The sequence below is a fragment of the Rhincodon typus genome, chromosome 9 (genome assembly GCF_021869965.1).
Source record: "Rhincodon typus isolate 14 chromosome 9, sRhiTyp1.1, whole genome shotgun sequence".
NCBI lineage: Eukaryota > Metazoa > Chordata > Chondrichthyes > Orectolobiformes > Rhincodontidae > Rhincodon > Rhincodon typus.
This window is the reverse complement of record NC_063340.1, coordinates 5,880,825-5,898,810: the sequence shown is the minus strand read 5'-3', so window position 1 is coordinate 5,898,810 and position 17,986 is coordinate 5,880,825. Positions and strand designations below refer to the sequence as shown.

The following is a 17,986-nucleotide window of genomic DNA, read 5'->3' as shown; positions in this document are numbered from 1 at the left end:
CAGTATTGGGTCCATTTTTGTCATTTATGTGAACAATTTGAATGAGAAGCTAGGAGGCATGGTTAGTAAGTTTGCGGATAACATCAAAATTGGTGATATAGTGAATGGTAAAGAAACTTATCTAAGATTACAAAGAGATCTTGATCAGTTGGGTCAATGGGCTGTGCAGTGGCAGATGGAGTTTAATTTGGATAAATGCAAGGTATTGCATTTTGGTAAAACAAACAAGGGCGGGTCTTATAATTCATGGTAGGGCTCTGGGTAGTGTTGTAGAACAGAAAGAGCTTGGGATTCAGGTACACATTTCTTTGAAATTTGTAGACAAGGTGGTTAGAAAGGCACTTAGCACGCTTGCCTTCATTGCTCAGTCCTTTGAGTTTAGGAGTTGGGATGCCATGTTGAGGTTGTACAGGATGTTGTTGAGGCCTCTTCTGGAGTACTGTGTGCAGTTCTGGTGGCCCTGCTATAGGAAGGATACTATTAAATTGGACAGGATTCAAAAAAGATTTACCAGGATGTTGCCGGGAATGGTGGGTTTGAGATATAAAAATAAGCTGGATGGGCTGGGACTCTTCATTGGAGCGTAGGAGGTTGAAAGTTGACCTTATAGAGGTTTATAAAATCATGCGGGGCATAGGTGAGTAGCAAAGATCGTTTCCTTAGGGTAGGGAGCTCAAAGCTAGGGGACATATTTTTAAGGTGAGAGGAGAAAGTTTTAAAAAGGACACGAGGGGCAACTTATTTAGAGTGGATAATGTGTGGAATAAACAGCCAGAGGAAATGGTGGATGCAGGTACGCTTACAACATTTAAAATAAATTGGATAAGTACATGAATAGGAAAGGTTTGGAGGGATATGAGCCAAACACAGGCAAGTGGGACTACTTTTAGTTTGGGAACATGGTCGAAGTGGGCCAGTTTTACCGAAGGGTCTGTTTCTATGCTGTATGACTCTATCACAAAAAAAGACTATTATTATCTGGTCATTGCTGCATTGCTTTAACAAAAACAGAAGACTTCAGATGCTGACAATTTGAAACAATAACAATGCTTGAGATATTCAGCAGGTCAGACAGCATCTGTCAGAGAGAACAACAGGTAATGTGTTCACCTGGAGACAGATAAGACAATTCAAACAGCGGGTCATCAACATGGAAATTACATCTGTTATATTTAAATGACTGATATTTATCTGTTGAATTAGGCAACAAAAGGCTTGCAGAGATTTACCAGCCTTTTGTTGTGAATCTATGGTTAAGCACAAACACCATTTTCAGTTTGCTGACAGCAAAATGAGGAAGAACCCAGCTTTTTAAAAATAACACATTGTCCTGGTGAACAGTGCTTGTAATGAGGAACTCATCTCTTGATTTTTTTTTTATATAAATCAACCTGTTCAGAGATGTTATTACACACCTCAGCAGGTGAGACTTTGACTTGGGTCTCCTGGCTCTGAGGTAGGGACATTACTACTACACCACGAGAACCTCAAATTTTCATTCTGGGGTTGCATTAGTTGTCAAGCATTAAAATGGGGTCACAGATAGAAAAGGTTTGAGAAGCTTTGGGCTGTCATGTTTCTCCATAATACCCTTCGGATATTTGATGGTTACAGTTTCACAAGGACAGAGCCACTATTCACTAGTGCAGAACGTAGCTGCCAGGCCACTTATGAGGTACCAAGTGGCGTGCTTGATGGTGAACCATAGAGTGTGGAAGGAGATGATTCAGCCAGCCAGCCCTGTGCAAGCTCTTTAGAAAAGTGTGTCCAATTAATGCCAGCTGCCTCGACCCTCCACTTTGTCCTGAGAGCGCATTTTACTTTTTCAAGTATGTTGCTCAATTGCAGTCTGCTGTTCACAATGTTTCAAGCCAGAGGTTTTCAAAGTGATCTTACTTCTCATGGTGCCGGGAGCTTTTCGAGCATGAAGCAACAATATGTTGTGTTACTAAGTGTGCTGCTTTTATTTCAGCATGGAAGGCTCGATGGTCCGTCTGCCAGAGATCGTAGCTTTGAAAAAGAAGTACAAAGCCTATCTGTACCTGGATGAAGCACATAGTATAGGAGCAGTGGGGGCAACAGGCCGAGGTGTGGTCGAATACTTCGCTGTTGACCCCACAGACATTGACGTGCTGATGGGCACCTTTACCAAAAGCTTTGGGGCAACTGGAGGATATGTCGCTGGCAAGAAGGTAGTGTTTGAAATCTTTCAATCTCTCTCTCTTGCCCCCTCTCCCTCAGATTTACTGCAGTGTCTTCCGGGCTCAGGGCCCTCAGTTATCTGATGAGACGATAGAAAGTGGGATTGTCTGAATAAAGATCCCTGATGGATTAGTTAGTGACTTGTACACTGCTGGCCTCTAGTTAATGGGAGATGTTGAATTTTCATAGACGAGAATCATTCTGAACATTTTATCTTAACTTGCTTCACCACTGTGTTGGGGAATCTCATCATCACCCCACATCATCCTGTATCCTATCTGGAATTTTGTAGGCTCTGAGCCAGGGAAAGACACAACAATTGTGTATAATGTCATGCAAGTGTCCAAGCTTTTGTTTCCCAAGCACTGCCTTTGTTGACTAAACACTTGGGCATAATGATACAGTTTGCATCAAAATGATGTTACAGAAACAACACAATGTATGAACTGTCTCGAGCCTATGACGTTCCTTTGTTTTAAGCAAAGCTGGGTAACTCTGGCTCTCCGTGCATAATCTCCTTAAGAAGGACATCAGTAAATTTCAAATTTCTCCATTTGAGGCATAACTTGGCTTTGGCACTAAAATAACTCCTCGATCAAACTGCACTTACTATACTTACCGTGCTATAGGCAGGATGTAAATGCACTGTAGAGGATGCAGAAGAGATTTACAAGAATTATTCCAGGGATGAGAAGCATCAGCATTGAGGATAGATTGGAGAAGTTGAAATTCTTTTCTTTAGAGAAGAGAGAGGCTATTAAGAGATTTGATTTTTTTTTTTAAAAATTCAATACCGTTGAGAGTTTAGACAGAGCAGAGGGAGAGAAACTGTCCCCACTCAAGAAAGGATTGCAAACCAGAGGGCAGTACAATGTTAAAATGATTTGCAAGAGAAGCAGTTGCGATGTGAGAGAAAATCAAGATTGTGAGCTTTGATGTGAAGGTGCCAGTGTTGGACTGGGATGGACAAGGTCAAAAATCACACGACACTAGGGTATAGTCCAACAGATTTATTTGAAAACACAAGCTTTCGGACTCTCGCTCATTCCTCAAGTGTTAGAGAGGTGACATCAGACACAGAATTTATAAGCAAAACATCTAAGGTCATTGAACTGATACGAATGTATTCAACAAACCTAAGTTGGATGTTAAATCATCAATCAGTTAAAAAGGAGATGCAGGCTTTGATTGATTTAATATGCAAATTCCAGAATTTCTTTCAAGTCACTGCTCCGAGATAACTAAAGGTTTTATCAGTATACCAGAGGTGACATCTCCAGTCAGACACTGCATTTTAGGTGTGAGGCCTTGTTTAGAATCTGACTATGTTTTAACTTGGAGTCAGACTGGTTTTATTTGCAAAGCAGAGGCTGATAACCAAGTTCGGTACCATGAGGACGGCTTCAACCGGGATCTTGGTTTCATGCTGCACCACACTATATGTGCACACATTCACATGCGCACTCTCACACATGAGCACTCACTCTACCTCCTTCATGCATGCACACACTCCTGTCCCCTGCCTCACGCACACTTCTGCCTCCCTCGCACACATGCGCATACACTCTCTTTCTGCCCCACTCTCACACGCACGCGCACATGTGCATCTATAGGGTGAATTTGCATTTGTAGATTTGTAATACGTTCTATTTTGTTCAAAAAGCACACAATTTGTAGACAGTCAATGTGGCATTTTATAAATTCCTACTTTGGAAATAAAACAAGTTTGACCCCAAGTTAAAACAGACACATTCTAAACAAGGCCTCACATCTAAAATGCAGTGTCTGACCTGAGATGTCACCTCTGGTATGCTGATAAAACCTTTAGTTATCTTGGGGCAGTGACTTGAAAGAAATTCTGGAATTTGCATATTAATCAATAGAAGCCTATATCTCCTTTCCAACTGACTAAAGATTTAACAGCCAACTTAGGTTTGTTCAATACATTCGCATCCATTCTATGACCCTTTGAATTTTGCTTATAAATTCTGTGTCTGATGCCACCTCTATCACTGACAGCTGAAGGAGTGAGACTCTGAAGATCATGAGCGACAGCGTCCCTTACAGGAACTCTGTGGTATTGTAGTATCTATGAATTTGAGTCTATCTGCTCTCTAGTGGTCAAATTTATGTAGTCTTTCTTTCCAGTACAGTACTAGGAGAGTTCTGAGTATTGGAGGTGACCTCTTTCACATGAGCTGTTAAACCAAAACTCTGTCTGCCTACTTGTGCAGATGTGAATGACCCCAATACACAATTCTGAACGGCAGTGCGAATGTCCACATCTTCCATTCCACTATCCCTGAATCAACACAAGAAATAGATTCTCATTCATTGTTACCTTGCTGTTTGTGGGAGCTTTCTGTGCTCAAGTCGCTGCTGCCATTCAACAGTGACCATGCTTTATTAAAAACTTATTTTGTTGTCTGTAAAGGGCTTTGAGCCATCTGGAGGTCATGAACCACGCAAACCCTCCTTTATTTTTAAGTGTTTATCCATGTGAAATGTGTATATAATCCTTCCCTATTGCAGTGCTGAAATCTGAACGTTGTTACCTCAATAAATCTGTAAATATACCTCTAATTTATCTCAAGCACTTGGATGTTTGTGAAAGTTGTGACTTACTTAAATGGGCTACATTTGGCTGGGGAAAGAGAAATTTATGAACAGTGTTCATGTTTGGTAATGCTGTTAGGCTGAGCTTCATGTACTCCGGATGTTAGCATTTGAACAATAAATAGCTTGGCCTTATCAAACCTGTTAGTCATGTTCTCTTATTTGAACCTTGCACAGGAGCTTGTGGATTATTTACGAGCATATTCTCATAGTGCTGTCTATGCTGCCTCAATGCCTCCGCCAATTGTGGAACAGATTATCAGATCACTAAAATGTATCATGGGACTTGATGGAACGACAATAGGTGAGAAAGGAATGGAATTTGATTTTTTTTTTAAATGCGTGATAACTGCATATCTTACAACTCCCTTTTCCTGTACCCTGTATGCATGCCGTTGAGTTACTATTGACGGTTCAAATGAGAAGTCCCAGTGTCAGTGAATTGCAGAATATTTTTTCCTCCTTTACCAACATGATAGTCAACTGAGGCTTAGGAGGGGTAGCATTATCACCACTGAAGGTTTGAGTTCAAGTCCCGCTCCAAGAATGGAGCACAATGATTAAGGCAGACATCCCTGTCAGTACTTGGGGAGCGCTGTATGGTCAGAGGTGCTGTATATCAGATGAGATGTTAAACCAAAGGACCAAAAGATAGTATGTCATTATTTCAAAGAAATAATATCCTGGGCCCTGGTCAATATTTAGCCTTCAGTTAACATTACAAAAGTGATGATTCTGATCTAATCTGATCATTATCAAATAGCTGAATGTAGGAGCTTGCTGCGTGTAAATTGGCTACTGTGCCTCCTACATCATAACAGTGACCACACTTGGAAAGGTACTTCATTGGCTGTGAACTGCTTTGAGACATCCTAAAGCCGTGAAAGTCACTATTCCTTTCTTTTATAAAATACAAATTGTGCACACATGGGTCTGTCACTGAGGAGTGCATCATTTGCTCTTTGCATCCTTCTGTTTCCCCGCAGGTATTGAGCGAGTGCGTCAGCTGAGAGAGAACGCCCGTTATTTCCGACGGCGGTTGCATGAGATGGGCTTCATCACTTATGGGAACGACGATTCTCCAGTGGTACCCTTGTTGTTGTACATGCCTGGCAAAGTAGGGTATGTTATCCTGGCCTGTTTTACAAGCTCATACCGCCTGCAGAAGATATCAAAGACATCTTTATTCCCTGGGTTAATGGCACTATATGAACTCAGATTGGTGTTCATTGTTTTATCCCATCCTCCTATACAGCCTCGTGCCATCATTGGTACCGAGTCACACTGTCCCATGTACTCGCTGGCCTATGCAGGCTCCTAGACTGTCAGCACTTGATTTTAAAATCATCATCCCTTTCTCTGGAATCCTCTCCAGCCCCACAACCATCTAAGATCTCTGCCTATCTCTAATTCCTGCCACCTTGAACATCCTCAATTTCTATCACTCCACCATTGGTAGTATGCCTTCAACTGCCCAGGTGCTCTAGGCTCTCCCTCTCAGACTTTCCAATCCTCCACCTCTCTATAAGATGCTCCTTAAAACCAAGCAGTTTAAACAAGCTGTCGCTCCTCTGTCCCAATATTGTCTTAGGACAGAGATGAAGAGAATTTTATTTTTGAGGTTTCTGCAACTTTGGAAATCTGCCTCAGAACGTGGTGGACACAGTTTCCAGCTCTGAAGCTCATGAGTCCGTGGAATTGTCTTACTCAAAAAGCACTATGGTAGATTGTTGAACGTATTCAAGGCTGAGTTAGACAAATTCTGTAAAACAAAGCTGCATGTGCTGAAGATCTGAAATAAAAAACAGGAATTGCTGAAGGGAATAATTCTGACCAAGGGTCACTTGACTTGAAACTTTAATTCAGTTTTACTCTCTACTGAAGCCACCAGACCTGCTGAGTTTTTCCAGCACACTGTTTTTGTTTTATTTTAAATTAACGATGGAGACGGGGGTCATTGAATATTTTTAAGGCAGAGATGAATAGATTCTTGTTAAGCAAGGGAGCCAGAGATGTTGGGGATGGATGTTAATGTGCAAATGGAGAAAACAAACACATCAGCATGATCTTATAAATGATGGAGCAGTCTGAAGGGGCCTTAATTTTACTCGTATTTCATATCTTCATATGTAGTTTGGTGTCATCTTTTATTGAGCACACTTTTCCATAAGAAAGGTGCTTTCCAGTGCAAGCTTTTGCTGTCACTATAGTATTGTTTCTCAAACAGCTGTGTGATAATGAGACACTCTTCTTTCAGTGCGTTTGCCAGGAGAATGCTGAAGAAGAACATTGGGGTAGTAGTAGTGGGATTTCCAGCCACTCCCATTGTGGAATCTCGGGCTCGCTTCTGCCTGTCTGCAGCCCACACACGCCAGATGCTGGACACGGTGAGTTTCTGCTGAGCATTTCCACCAACATTCAATTTTCATTTTTTTCAATTGGGTTGAATCTTTGTTCAAGCAACGCTTTTTCAGTTCACTTCTCAATAACATATCCATGGTGTTCACAGCTGGTGAAGAGCACGGAGTGTACAAAATAAGAAACACAGCTCTAAACATAGGGACTTGGGTGGACAGCTGCATTATGGGGGAGGCAGTGGTGTAGTGGTAATGTTACTGATCTAGTGTTCCAGGCATTTAGGCTTATGGTCTGGGGATGTGTGTTTGGACATGGTAGATGGTGGAATTTGAATTCAATAAATGCTAGCCCAGTGCTGACTGACTGTTGTAACTAGGCTAGGCCAGCAGTTCTTGCTCATCCCAGACCAATATTCATATAGAATCAGGCAGCAAAAATCTTTGAGATTTATAAGAGTTTTATTTAAAATCTACGTTTTAGCGCAAAGACCACATTCTACCTTTCCCTTCTGGATATTTTTGTTGTCCAGAAGCCAACACCTCTCTGGAAAGAATCCAGCTTTTTTTTCAACCTATTAGGATATGGAATGGGTCACACCTTTTGTGGTAGGTAGGACTTGAGACTGGACCACTGGCCCAGAGATAGGAACACATGCAGTACTCCATATGAACCCCAAAAGCTTTTTGTTTTAATAATCCACCAACTGTTCAACCAATTACCTCATTATCAATTAACAAAGAAACAAACACTCCCCAGAAAACGCAGCGTGGCAATAAAAAACAAATCAAAAAGATGGGATACAGGAGGGAACGAAATCAAACTGGTGTTGATGGGGGGAAATCACTCACCCCAGCCCCTACCATGCCATCTCTCAAAGCCTTGAGGGTCCTGGTTGACATACCGTGCTCCCTCTCCAGAGAGACCCAGGCATGGATGTGAATGGCATAGATACCAACCCCTTCTTTCCCCTTTCTTTGTTCCTTTATTTTCTATTTTTATTGAAGACCCACCATTGATTCACCCATTGAATTAACAAATGTAGTAACTGCTAACAAATTCGACCAACTAGAGACAATGATGCAAGAAAAATCAAAAGCGTGGAGGAAAACAAGTGAAGGACTAAGTGAAAGCAGTGCTGGTGGGGGAGATAATACACACCAGACCCCACAATGCTCCCTTCCAGTGAAGTGCCTTCGGCAGGTTTCAAGTTACAGGGACTGTATGCAACTTCTTCATGAAGGCAGCGGCTGGGCATTTTTCATGGCTGGGTGGTCTTTTTGCAACTGGAATTGTGTGAATTCCCAAGCTCCAAAAAGTTTCATTCGTACATTAATGAGGTGCTTGATGGTTCTCTTTGGCTGTTTGTCTGGGATCAACTTCAAGCATTCTGATGCAAGCCACTAGAGGGCAGTTTGGTGACAGTTCAGATCCTGAAACAGACCAGCTCTTTCTGCTTTTAACGTTGTGGCTCCAGAAGACTAGAGTCAGGAGGAGGACAGTCAGTCCTTCAGTATTCAATGAAATCATACTTGATCTGTATCAAAATTATATTAACTGACCTTGGCTCCACAACTTCTGTATCTCTAATCTCCTCAAGCCCTATAACCCACTGAGATAACTGCACTCCACAGATTCCTAAGTATCCCTGATCTTAATTATTCCACTGTTGTTTGCCATGCCTTTGACCGGTTGCACCTCACCCCCTCTCAAAATCTGCTCCCTTTTCCTGTTTAAGATGCTCCTTAAAATCATACTCTGCCTTGATATCTCCCTGACTTGGCTCAGTGTCAAATTATGTTTTGTTAATACTCACTTGAGGCTTTTTAATTACTTGAAGTGTACTGTCCAAATGCAAGTTATTGTTGTTGTTACACCTTTGCCAAGCAAAAGACGTCAGTTTAGGTGTCAAAGTTATTAGTTGATCTCCAGCGTCAATAGCTCTTAATGGGCAGTGAGTTTCACATTTGGATGGGCATCCCTTCCCAACTGAGTCTTTTCATTTCCATTTACTGTCTGACTTCACTGTGACCTTGTGGATACACCAGTTGTTTCTCAGTTATTAAAAACAGACATCCTAGCTGCCTCAGACTAGACCAGAATCTGCCCAGGCAAAGCCACCTTTGAGGATGGTATGAAAGCCCTTGAGATGATGTAGAGCAGGTTTACCAAATGGTTGCCAGGTCAAAAACGTAGAAACCAGGAGCAAGAGTAGGGCATTCAGCCCTTCGAGCCTGCTCTGACATTCCATATGATCATGGCTGATCGTCTATCTCAATGCCATATTTCCACTTCTTTCCAATATCCCTTGATGTCTTTAAAATCTAAAAGGTTATCTATCTTTTTCTTCAAGCCTCCACAACCTTCTGTGATAGAGAATTCCATAGGATTCTAACCTGAGTGTGAAGAAATCTTTCCTCAACTCAGTCTTAAATGCTCTACCATGTATCCTAAGGGTCTGCCCCTCATTCTAAACACATCAACCAGGGAAAATATCCTCCCTGCAACTAGTTTGCCCAGCCCTGTTAGAATTTTACACATTTTAGATCCTTCTAAACTGCTGTGAATACAGGCCCAATAAAGTCAATATCTCCTTGTAGGACAGTCCTGCCATCCTCAATTGAGGGAATTTCACAAGGAGGTTAGATTGTAAAAGGCTGTTCTCACTGGAGCAGAGGAGTCTGATGGGAGCTTTGCGAGAAGCATCCAGCGTAGATAAAGAAAAGCTGTTCTCGTTGGCTGATTGTCTGAGAGAGCGGGGGCATGGTTTAAAGATTTAGGAGGTGTGATACAGAGAATGTGAGGAAGAGGTTTTTTAATCTTATTATAATAACCTGGATGTTGCTGCCCACAAGATTGGTAGAAGAGGAGATGATCAAAGATTTTTGAAAAAGGAAATGGACGGGCACTTGAGGGAAATGAAATTGCAGAGTTACAAGGAGAGTGTAGGGGAGTGGGTCTTTCAGGGTTGCTCTCCAGAGAGCCAGCATGGATTTAATGGGTTAAAGGTTCTGCATCTGCTCTTTAATAACTCTATATAATGTGATTGATTTGGGTCCAGGGAACTGATGGGCAATCTTGACTGGTTGAAGTGTCAGTCAGGCACATAACTGGCCAGTATCCATCCTTCCCCAAAGTTCAGGCTGAGTTTGACATAACTGAGTCAACCATATCAGTTTATCTTATTCTTGAATGGGATGTGGGCATCACTGGCTGGGCCAGCATTCGTTACCCATCCGTAATTGCCCTGGAGAAGGTGGTGCTGAGCTGCTGCTTTGAGCAATTGCAGTCCATACAGTGCAGGGCTATTACAAAGGAGTTCCAGGATTCTGACCCAGCATCAATGAAGGAACGGCCGATATCATTCCAAGTCAGGATGGTATATGACTTGGATGGTGTACTTGCAGCTGATGTGTTCCCCATACATCACCTGCTGCCCTTGTCCTCCCTTAGGAGCAGAGGTCGTGGGTTTGGAAAGTGCTGTCCAAGGATGCTTGCTGACTTGCTAGCACTGTTAGCTCTCAGCCACAAAGCTATGGGTCCAAATCCCACTCCAGGGCTTAGGCACAATGATAAAGACAGATACTCCTGGTGCAGCATTGTCGGAGGTACTGCCTTTCAATGAGGCATTAAACCAAAATCTCCTATGTCCCCTCAGGTAAACTCCTATGACACTATTTAAAGAAGGGAAGAGTATTCACCCTGATGTCCCAGCCAGTACTAATCCATTAATCAATATCACAAAAACAGATGATTTGCCCTTTATCACATTGGTTGTGGGATCTTGCTGTGCTCAAATTGGCTGTGGTATTTCCTGCTTTTATAATAGTGACTACACTTCAAAGGTACTTCATTGGCTGTCATGCTCCCTGATAGTTCTGGTTGTGAAGATGCTATATAAGCACAGTTTTTTAATAAATATTAAACCATTGCAGGTGCTGAATGTCCTGGATGAAATGGGTGATTACCTACAAGTCAAGTACTCCAGGCAGTCTCCTTCTGTTCGTCCTGAGCTCTACAACGAGTCAGACTTTGAATTGGAAGACTGAACTACCTCTGCAGTGTGAGCATAAGCGTTTACACCACATGTGCCCCTCTACCACTCCCCATTGACGGAAACAGCATACGTTTGCATGCGCCTCTTCCTCTTTAATGTGCGTGAATCGGGGGTGGGTGGGGGAATAAGGGCAGCAGCGAGAGGCTGCAGCAAGGCGATGAACCTATCCGAGCGTGTAGAGAGCGAGCCAACAAGCAACCCCTAGGGCACAGTTATTCACCAGTAACACACCGCTGATGGCCTCAGACAGATGCTCCTCTGTAATGTGCCCAGTACTGTGGGAGAAGTGAGAGACCAGAGAGAAAGAAATCAAAGAGTTTGGTTCACAAGTCCTGCAGCTGTCCTTTCTTCAGATGTTTGTTCACTTGTGCAGTTTGTCAATTTTGGAGTATTTTTTAAAAAAAACGAAAAAAATTTATTTAAAAAGCACTGTTGCTGTTACTCCAGGCGAGAATTTAAATTTTTAAAAAAATCTTTCTATGCAACTATTGTAATAAATATGCATTCAGGAATTAACCAAAAGTTAAACTCAGGCATTTTTGGGTGGGTCTTTGTTAGAATTTAATTCACCTGCAATTAGATTTTCAGGCTGATATTATTCATAACTTTGGATGTTTTGATGGGAAACTGTTACCAAAGAATTGCCTAATCATATGGAATTTTGTTGAAAGTTGTGGAAAATAATATACCTGTAAATACAGAAATTATAATTTTTGTAAACCTTTATCTAAAGTCCTGCTGAGATTAATTTAAAATATTATCCTGGGGGAATGCAAGGCATATTCTGAATGTTCGAAGAGAGTGGTTTGGATTGTTTTTAAAATGTGAAATTTTTCCTTCACACGAGTGTGTAATATTTGAGGGATAAAAGGCTTTTTTAAGGGAAGCAAAAAATGATTAATTACTTCAGATTTCTATCCACATTTGATATTTTTAAAAATAGTTAATTTCAGTCATCTTCATTGCCTCATTTTTAAATAATCTAGGTTTTACATGCCGCTTGACCACCCTATGCTGTTTTCCTTCAGCCCATGGGAGGGAGGGAAGGGTTTCTCAGTGGTAGGGTATAAGTCATGCGCTCCAATGCTGCTCCTGTCCAGGGCCCCTGACCCAAGTTCAGATCCCCTCTCGCCTTCCTGGGCCCTGGAGTTCCTTAGTCCAAGCCACAGTTGCCTGCTTGACCACTGCTGCTGTGACTCTCCTTGAGATGATGATCACAAGGCCTTTCTACCCCCCTCAGGGAAAGCTGGATACTCAGTGCTTCCAGTCCAGCCCTGATTTTGAACCTTCTGAGTGAATGTCTTTGACCAAGGGACTGCTTGACCCCAGTATTGCTCAGCATCACTCAAAGCCCATGCTTCTCAATATGATTTAGTACAGTGATAGTCATCAGTTAGGTCCCTTCACATCCCGAAGTTGCCAATCTATCCTGTAGTGAAGCAGCTCCATGACTAAGGGCAAATTTTGCCATTTAAAAACACAATCTGTATTACTGCAGTTTTTCCACAGGTTGTTCGTTTTTAAGAATATTGATCTTTGCTTAAACGCTTGTAACTTTTCTTTTTAAACTGTAGTGATTGTTTTGTTCCATTCTTGAACCCAACATGTAGCTCAAATCATAACATGCACATATCCAAAATTGTTACTACTTTGTCCCTTCAGAAGAAATGGAAAAACTTGCAAAATTCAATGTCTTCCAGATTATTGAAAAGATAATATAATGAAATCTCGGTAGTAATACTAAACCAGTGCCTCTAATTAATGCTTAAATTCTATAAATTTAGCAGGATATGTTATTACAGTGGGTCCAGATTCTAACTGTCTTTTACCTCCAGTATCAGTATTGCTGTCGTCTCACCGAATGTCATTGACTGTAATTCTATGTCCAGAATGGCATCCCTTTAAGAAGTCAGATTGAAAATAGGGTAAACCGTACTGAAATTGAAGATTCACAAACAATTATTTCCATTCCTTTAAAGTCCTTTTGAGGAATTGGTTTTAACACCCCTCAGCTCATTGGCAAATGGCTTTATTAGCAGCACTGAGCAGTCTGGTATATGGTGCAGAGAATGCATTAGTTCCTCCTGCACAGTACTGCAGTTTTGTTTGCGCTGAACTCCAGTGTCCGTTCGGATGCTACTTAAACTGACACTGTTTGTACTTTCTTGACTAAAGGTTCTCTGGTTTGGGAGGCTGAAATGGTGCCATTTCCACTGATCTATACTTGCAGATGCAAGCTATGTCAAGTGGTTGGTTTTGGAGAACTTCTGCATTGCAGACCAATGAGCACTGCTGTCCTGAAACTTTCTAAACAGTAACTTGTCTCCCTGCAGCTTCAGTGGTTCAGTTTGGTAGCACCACCATCTTGGAATCAGGAGGCTGCAGGTTCAAATCCCGCGCCAGAGACATGCACAAAAATCTAGGCTACACCCCCAGTGCAGCACTATCCCGTTCCCACTGTTTTAAAGAATCACAGAGGTCTTATCCATATGGACCCTGACCAAAATTTATCTCTCAACCAATTTCACAGAAAATTATTTGATTGTTTTAATTTTGCCAGAGCTTGCTGTGTGCAAATTGGGTGCTGCTTTTATGTACTGCAGTGGTGCACTTCAAATGTAGATCACTAGCTGTAAAGTGCTTTGGGATGACTTGAGGACAGAACAGGCACTTCAGAAATGCATGGCTGTCTTCCAATCAGGTCCGGTGGGACAAAAGACAGCATTGTATGTGTGTGGATCAAGTGGCTGCCTCATGAGGCACTTAAATAATGTCATATGAGAGTAGCTGGCACATAGACATGAGTGATTTCTTTGAGGGGGTGTGCAGATTTGTAAGGCTAATACCAAGCTCGTTGGCAGAGGCAGGTGTAAAATAAATTCTCCTTGGCCACCAATCTAAAATGTCTTGGCTGGCACTTTCTAGCCAAGACAAGCTCAAGTCTGGTGAAGGTCTGAGCAGCCAGAGTCAGAAAGACAGTATTTAAAATGCCTTAAACCCTATTAGGACACTTCCAAGATACAGAGCTGCTTCCTGCCAAAATGAAAAAAAAAATCTGATCCTTAATTTAGTTCACAATTCACTGTCACTTAATTCACAATCTGGGGACTGTGAAAGAACAAGTGTTTAGATGCTTGTTTCTTTCCCCTGGGTATTTTGAGACTGTTACAATGTAGTAGGCAACTGCTTTGCCTTGTAGCTGACAGTTTGAACTTAGAGTGTCCCAGGAGGAAATGTGCTCCTTTTCCCTCCATACCCTTGTTTCTCATCTTGACGGACCACAAATTTCTAACTTGGATTTAATTTGACATATGTTTGCTTGCACAGCAGGGTGTCTGTGGTGGCACCTTTTCACAGTTGCCTTTCCATCTGTGTACACTGCTTTTCACACTGTATTTGCTAAAGTCATCTAAGTCTTTTAATTTCAACATTTGTGCCATTTTTAGGATAACACCCATTGAGCATAAAGTAAAAAGTTACAGTTTTACGTGTAGTGGGAATTGGCTATAACCTGTAAACCTGCCTCTGTTAATTTGTGTCTGACTTACTGCATTGGATTGAAGTTTAACAGCCTCCTATGCTGAAGGAACAAGGTCAGAATTCCTAATAAGTATTCGGGTTTGATGACGATTACCACATTTTTCTAGTTATTGAAAGCTGTAAAATCAGGCAACAATGGGCCTGAAGAAGGATGGATTCCCAGATTTCATGGGGTTATTTTCCTCAGTGGAAAACCATTTGCCAAATCTATCCTCATCGAGGTTACCTAACGATGAAACAATGTAAATCCGGTTTCTTAAAAATGTGCAATTTCCTCCCTTGAGCCTAAGCACATTCACAACTCAAGCTAAGAGAGGGACTTGGTGAAAAAGCTTTTTTCTTTAGAAAGCCAGAAAAATGTTGAGGTAAATTCATGCAACTTTTCATTGGATTGCACCTATCATCCATCTGGACTTACACATGTGCTCACTGGTTCAAGAATCTGTTCACAGGATCAAAAATTGTCTTGTTACCCTCCTGGCCAGTGTAGTTATCTATGGTTGTAATCATACAGGGATGGTGTGTTTCTATACTTTTTAACCATCTCAATCTTATTGGGACACTGTATCTGCGCCATTTACTAAGAGGAGTCAATGTATCTGTCCAATTCTGGCAGTTAAATGGAATGAGGGACATATTGAGCTAATTTTATTTTGCAACACTTTCATCTAGGTGAAGGAAAGCAGGCAAAGAAAATCCGATGTTCCTTGGACCCATTTAGGAATGATTCAGCTAATACTGCAACAAACCGTTGAAAATCCACAACACTTAGATTTGCAAGCACTTTTAACCCACAATCTCTGACCAGGTTTGAATTAATCCTGTCAATAACACAGCTACCTTGAATAAGCCAACCACTTTCTTGCCTCAAAATTCATTCGGCATTTGTGATAAACGTGACTGTCTACCCTTAGCCTGAATTTTTCCATGTTGTTCTGAAGGGATTACAACGTCATTAGGACCTGATTTTAATGTCTAATTATGTTTGTTAAAAGATGTCCAATAGAATTATTTTGTGAACCCATCCTAATAGTTTGTGATAAGTTCTAGCAGCAGTGATAGGCCATTCCGCCTATCAAGTCTGCTTCGCTATTCAGATTTGATAATCCTCAACTCCACTTTCTACTTTTACCCATTACCCTTTGACTCTCTTCTGACTTTCTCAGCCATGAATTATATTTAATGACCCAGTCTCCACAGCTTTCTGTAGTCAAGGATTCCACAAGTTCACTACCCTCTGAGAGAAGAAATTCCTTATCTCTGTCTTAGCTTGATGACTTCTTACTCTGAGGATTTGCCTTCTGGTTGTAGACTCTCCCACGATGGAAAATAAACCACTCTGTATTTAACCTGCCAAGCCCTCTAAGAATCTTATTTGTTTCGATAAGGTTTCATTCATTCTTCTAAACTCCAGTGATTATACATTGTAAGTCAGTCCATGCAAATCTCATTGTTTACTACTTCTAGTTGCAACTGGGGAGGGAAAATAAATCCCGGATAGTTCTATCAAGACATTTAGGCACCTAGAGCAAAAACAAACATGGCAGAAAAATTATTTAACTTGCAATTTCAATATTAAATGTGGCAGTTTATAAACTATAAGGAAACTAGTTACAAAGGTTTATCTTTAAGTTCTAACTGCATGCACTGAGACACAGGAAATAACATGGCCAACACGTACAATCTCAAAAGAAGGCTCCTACCTCTGTTCAGATAATTGACTTCAGGTTATGGCAGGATATACTACTGGGTCTGTGAGCAGTGTTGTGTATACTAACAGGGATTGGCAAGGATTAATTTGTAAATTTAATTTATGTATGACCTCCATGTGCTTTAAAGTATTGAGTGTGAAAAGTTTGTGTATGCTTGTGTACTGACTTTTAATATCTAATGGACAAGAAAGAAATTACAATTCCTTTTGTCACATCATTTTGTTTTGTATATCTGATGAAGACACTTGATTGGCATGAGCAAATAAAGCCATTTGCGTTCCCTTAACGCTGGCCTCTTTTCTGTCTATGATCTCTGTTAAATCTCTTGATAAAATTACTGCTATTAACTAGTACATATGAGCTTTTTTTTAAAATGGAACCTATTATAGTAATTGGGATGTAGGGTTGAATGTTCCCGCAGTACTTTAATTAGAGAGCAAAGAGAATTGAGTCTTAACACAGCAGTGATTGTCCCTTTAAAAAAAATCCTCTTGTTTTGGTATTTCAACTGAGATACCAGATTAAAATAAGATGGTTAATGCCTTCATTAGAAATGCCCACAAAGGATTGTTTTGGAAGAACATATGCTATCCTGTATAAATTGAAATAGATGAATCTCCAAAACTCGATGCCTTCCATCCCAGTCTATTAAAAGAAATTGATGCGGAAATTACAGATGCATTAGTCATAACTTTCCAAAGCACTCTTGATTCAGAAATGGGGCTGTTTGAATTGGAGATTACAAATGTTACTCCTGTTATTTAAGAATGGTAGAAGGAGAAATTTGGTAACTGCAAACCTGTTAATTTAATGTCAGATGTGGGTAAGTTACTGGAATCTATCATTGGAGACTTGAGCAAGTAATATGATCAAAGAGAGTCACCACGGGTTGTCAAATCATGCTGAAATTGTCCTAGGCAATTACCAGTGTCAGTGGGTGCTGGCTAAATGGATATCCAAAAGGCATTTGATCAAGATTCACACAGAAGATTGTTAGCGGAAGTGACAGCACTTGGAATTAGTGGTAACATTAGTGATTTAAGTCAGTGGTTGACTCAACGGTAAAGGACAGGGAGAAAGAGTTTGTTCTGAATGTCGTAAGTGTTTATCCACAGGGAATTATTACTGGGTGTCACATTTAGACCCTATATATTGACTCGGATAAGGCACAGAGTTTTATCTCCAAATTTGTAGATGGCACTAAGTTAAGAACTTCAGTGGGGTAGGTACGTGAGAGCAGGTAGTCAGTGAGGAGCCTAGACAAACTGAGTGTGTGACACTTGGATAGATGGAGCTCAATGTGGAGAAGGGTGTTGCCTTGCAATTTGTCTCTGAGAAAGATATTAGAATATTTCAATGGCGCGACACTAGAAAATTGAGAAACATGATTGAACTGTTTAGGAGCAAAGTACTACAGTTGCTGGAAAACAACAAATGCTGGAGATCACAGTGGGCCAGGCAGCATCCATGGTGATACAGCAAATTAACGTTTCGAGTCTAGGTG

At 41.1% G+C, this 17,986-nt stretch overlaps 1 protein-coding gene across 1 annotated transcript in view; it reads left to right on the top strand.

Moving 5' to 3' along the window:
- The window catches only part of sptlc3 (serine palmitoyltransferase, long chain base subunit 3), an 89,186-nt gene extending 72,418 nt beyond the window's left edge, over positions 1 to 16,768 (top strand). Inside the window, exons 8-12 of the mRNA XM_020516920.2 lie at positions 1,973 to 2,192; positions 4,996 to 5,122; positions 5,805 to 5,940; positions 7,076 to 7,205; positions 11,109 to 16,768. Of these exons, the coding sequence (XP_020372509.2) occupies positions 1,973 to 2,192; positions 4,996 to 5,122; positions 5,805 to 5,940; positions 7,076 to 7,205; positions 11,109 to 11,222 (727 nt within the window). The 3' untranslated portion in view covers positions 11,223 to 16,768. The remainder of the gene's footprint in view (positions 1 to 1,972; positions 2,193 to 4,995; positions 5,123 to 5,804; positions 5,941 to 7,075; positions 7,206 to 11,108) is intronic.
- The last annotated feature ends 1,218 nt before the right edge of the window (positions 16,769 to 17,986 follow it).